At 43.7% G+C, this 4,792-nt stretch overlaps 1 protein-coding gene across 1 annotated transcript in view; it reads left to right on the top strand.

Moving 5' to 3' along the window:
• Nucleotides 1-3,135, top strand: part of NKPD1 (NTPase KAP family P-loop domain containing 1) — a 62,871-nt gene extending 59,736 nt beyond the window's left edge. The window contains exon 4 of the mRNA XM_053689221.1: nt 495-3,135. Within this exon, the coding sequence (XP_053545196.1) occupies nt 495-2,629 (2,135 nt within the window). The 3' untranslated portion in view covers nt 2,630-3,135. The remainder of the gene's footprint in view (nt 1-494) is intronic.
• The last annotated feature ends 1,657 nt before the right edge of the window (nt 3,136-4,792 follow it).

Here is a 4,792-nt window from a genome sequence, read left to right as displayed (position 1 = left end):
ATGTAGAAGAGTAGAGGACCCAGAACAGAAACTTGAGGTACTCCAACAGACAGAGGCATTGGAGAGGTGGAGTCGTCGGCAAATGACACCGAAAAAGACCTGTGAGAAAGATAGGAGTGAATCTAGGAAAGAGCGGTGTCACAGAGGCCAAAAGAGCTATGAGTCTGTAGGAGGAGGGGGTGGTCAACTGTGTCAAAGGCAGCTGAGAGGTCAAGTAAGATGAGTATAGAGTAGTGGCCAATATTTTTAGCAGAGAGTAGATTGTTAGTAACCTTGGTATGGGCAGTTTAGTATGGGCAGTCTCAGTTGAGTGTTTGAGGTGGAATCCGGATTGCAGGGGGTCAAGCAAGGAGTTGGTGGACAGGATTAATTAGTCATTAATCAAAGTAATCAACACCTTCAGTTATGTGAATACATAAATTATGTATAGCTATATACTTGTTATATACCTTTATTTGTATAGGAACCTTAAACCTGACCCTTATATGTTTCAGAGTGTATGAGGGAAGAGGCTTTGCACGTAACTCAGAAACAAGAGACAGAATTTAAAGAAACAACCAGGAAACCTGTTGGATGGGGCTTTCTCCTTCTTCTCTGGCGCCTTTTATTCTTTAGCCCTGTGGTGACAGAAAATCATCAGAAACGCAAAAGTATTGAATTCATCTTTGTGAACTTTAGTGCCTGGCAGTATGCAGGAAGTGACCGCCTCTGGGCTGGACTGGTCACCACACTTTGTGACCGCATAAGGAAACATTTTGGAGCACTCTCTCTCAGCATCTTTAGTGTCCTGGGTTCTGCACCTAAAACGGACCCAGGTGACAAAGGTGACAAAGAATGGATCTTCAAAAAGTCATTTTTCATTAAGCTGGTGGTGATTCTTTTACTACTTATTATTGGCTTGATCCTCATTTTGGTGCCTATAAGAACCAAGAATAATGAAGGAGAAGAGAAGGTTTCCACGGTATTTGGAGTTCTCGCCACTTTGGTGTCTGGATCAGGTATTATCATGACGTTTTACAAATTAGCTAAGAGTGTCCTCATCAGCCAAAAGCAAAAGATTGAACGTCTGGTTAACAGTCAGAAATTTAGTTCCCAGATGGGCTTCATGAATGACATAAAGAAAGAGGTTGAGTTAATCACACAGATGATCCAGTGTATGGAAATTTTTCAGAAGCAGAGAATCCGTGTGGTTCTGCAGGTCACTAGCCTGGAGCTATGTGCTCCTGACAAAGTGGTTGGTGTTTTGGATGCCATGAATACTCTGCTATCTGACCGTAGAGCTCCATTTATCTCCATCTTGGTTGTGGACCCAAGTATCATTGTCACTTGTTTGGAGAATGCTAACTCACTGAAAGGTATGGCAGATAATGGATACATGTTCCTCAACCGTACCGTAACTCTTCCATTTTCTGTTCCTGCACTTGGCAAAAAGACAAAGTTGCAGCTTCTAAAGAAGGCAGTACAGAAGACAGAAGACCTAATAGACTGGCCATGTAGGAACGATGCAAATCGTGGAACAAAAACAGGTATAGCAGAGTCTGTTAAGTTACTAAGGGAGGAACTGTCAGATGAGGAGGAGACAGATGTAAAGACTTCCTTCATTCAACCTCTGCACTGTATACAGGAGACTTTTTCGGCTCTATACAGTGAGCGGGGAGTTCTCCATGAGTACATCCCTGACAGCATTTGCCAGATGAAACGTATTGTCAACACTATACCAGTTATGGTCCACCTGATGATGCTGAATAACATTCCATGGGACAAAATATCAGCAAGAAATGTTGCTGCATGGGTGGTTCTTTGCAATCAGTGGCCCTGTCGCCTAAGCTGGGTACTACAGTGTCTGGAAGATGAGGAGCAGAATGGGAGCAATGAAGAATTTTGCAACTGCCTACTCTGGGATGTATTCAAGCAGAATAGCAAGGAACTGTTTTCCCTTAAGGCTGGACTGAAGAACCTTTTTGACTTGGATGGAGATCCTGAGATATTCAACAAGTTCCTATCTCAGGACTTTCCTTTTACAGTGCAGGAGTCCAACAGGCTTAAACGATGCACAGTCAACTTGGACTTCTCTATAAAGAATAAAATGGGGCTCCATAGGGGGATAAACAATCTGCAGAATGACTGGAAAAAGGCAGAGATCAAAAAAGAAGAACATAAAGATGATGAGTGCAGTGGTAACATTGAGAAGGAAGGATGTGGGTGTAGAGAGGAAGTCCAGGAACAACAGATTAAAAAAATTGAGGATCTTGGAAATACTAGAGAGTCTCAAAATATACAACAGGTTGAGTGTTTAATTGAAATCCAAAGAAAACAGACATATTGTTCAGAAGATCTTCAAAAGCAAAAGGAATGTCAGCACATAGACAAAACCCAGAAAAGAGATGAATTGTCTGGGTGGATACAGCAAATTCAGCAAAGAGATGGGGTGTCTGGAGGTGCAGAGGACACACACACACAAGCAAATGTATCAGTGGAGAATCAGAAGAGAGAGGGAGAATCTCAGAATATATCAGAGAAGCAAGAAAAGCTGAGTGATGAGGTTATGGGGAAGGGTTATATGGAGCAATGGAAAAATAAGAGAACATATAGGGCAAGTTTATATGGCTATACAACAGGAGGTAAATAAACTGGCTATGTGGGGTTATAGAAGAAGCTTTAGAGAGATAGGCTTATATGGCACAATAGGAAGAATCACATGGAAGGGTTATAGGGGAAACTAAAGTGACAAGGTGAGTCCTGTACTTATGTATATAACTGCACAGACATCCTGTGGCTCAGAATTAAGTCCCATCACATTGCAGCTGCTATGCATATTTGTACAATGTAATTTACAGCCACGTGGGAGTCAGAATTATGCTACTCTGCATATGCACCAGTACATTTGCAGCTCCAATTTGTGATTTGCTGTAGCACATATAGTCACCAGGCAATAAAAGGCTTGTCATAAACTTATACAGAGGTGAAAAATACCACAATAGTTCACTAGTTAGGAAATGTATGTGTGTATATGTTGTATAGAGAGAGAGATGGAAATAGATTGACACCGACAGACAGACACAGACAGATAGATAGATAGATAGATAGATAGATAGAAGATAGAACATAGATAGACAGATAGATAGATTACTGTATAGATAGATAGATAGATAGATAGATAGATAGATGATAGATAGATAGATATCTACCCTGCACTAATATTGTCACTCTTGGTAAATATGAGCAAAGAAGCCTGTGGAAATTGTCTTTTACATTTAACGTTTTGATCTTTTGTGGAAAAAATACACAAAAATACTCTGCTCACATGTATATCAAACAATTGCAAACACAACACAGGTTTATAAAAAAAAAATCTTTGTTAAATATATGTGTGGCACAATTATTGGCACCCTTTTAGTCAATACTTTGTGCTACCTCCCCGTGCCAAGATAACAGCTATTCTCCAACATCACCAGGCTATAAAGCCTGATGATGTTGGAGAATACATGGCAAGGGATCTGAGACAATTCCTCCATACAGAATCTCTCCAGATTCTTCAAATTTTGAGATAGATGCTAGCAGACTCCCCTCTTCAGTTCACCCCACAGGTTTTCTATGGGGTTCAAGTCAGGGGACTGGGATGGCCATGGCAGGACCTTGATTATGTGGTCAGTAAACAATTTTTGTGTTGATTTTGATGTGTTTTGGATTATTGTACTGCTGGAAGTACATGGCCCATTTTAAACTTTCTGGCACAGACATTCAGGTGTTCATTTAATATCTGTTGATATTTGATAGAGGCCATGATGCCATGTGTCACTTATACTGGGCTGCAGGGGTTAACTCCTACCCCTCTACCCCTACCCACCTTTTGTTTCTCAGCAATTGTGGGCTCCTCAGAGCAACCGCTATCTCCCTTGTTTTGTATGTAAACCGGATCTTGGAACTTTCCTCTGCCCAACCTGTCCTTCTCTGGCCGGCTGGCTTCCTGGAACTGCTGGTCGGTCGTATCAGCTCGGATTCTTGATCCCTGGACTTCCCGATCCGGTGGGCAAGCTCAGTGCATGGTTTACCCTCTTGTCTTTGAAGCTCCCGGAATTTCAGTCAGTGTGCCTCTGAGGTGAGTCCATAGCGGGCAAGGATGCGCTCCCTTACCCGGTCGTACTTGACTTGGTCTTCGGGGGGGGGATTGTGTGGAAGGCCTCCAAAGCCCTGCTTTTGGGAGCAGGGTGGTGACTCGGTAGGCATCGGCAACCCCCTGCAACCGACACTGAGTCTCAAAGAGCTGTAGGTAGTGGTCGATCTCCTCTGCCCCATCATCCTGGAAATCCCGGAAGGCCGCATAGGGTAGCTTCTTGGGCCTGGTAGGGGAAGCAAGGGGATCCTGCATTACTCCACCCATGGACTTCTGCAGCTCCATCAAGTGCACTTTAGTGGCATCGGCAATTACCAGAGTAACAATCTCCTCAGGTGGGTTAGATCCATAGAGGTCCAGTCGCCATTGGATCTCTCTCTGTAGTCTCCGGGTTGGAGGCAGAGCTGGGCTGACTGCTGTGTTGATTGCTATCCGACCCACCCGACGGCTCATTAGCCCGATCATTCTCCATCGTTTGGCTATGATTACTGCCTTTGACTTGTGGCCAGCCGTTTTTCCTCTAGCCTGCAGCAAGCTTTTCAGTTCCTCTTTCTGGAGCTCTAGATACTGCTCCATCCGGAATGGTCTTCAGGTGGTGGTTTGGACGTTCCAGGTAGATGGAAGCATCCCACTGCTGCCACCACTGTGACGGAATCCGGCTACCCCGACTGTGAAGCT

This window comes from Bombina bombina, chromosome 7 (genome assembly GCF_027579735.1).
Source record: "Bombina bombina isolate aBomBom1 chromosome 7, aBomBom1.pri, whole genome shotgun sequence".
Lineage (NCBI taxonomy): Eukaryota > Metazoa > Chordata > Amphibia > Anura > Bombinatoridae > Bombina > Bombina bombina.
Note: the sequence above shows the minus strand (reverse complement) of the source record. Positions and strands in the feature narration are given on the sequence as shown.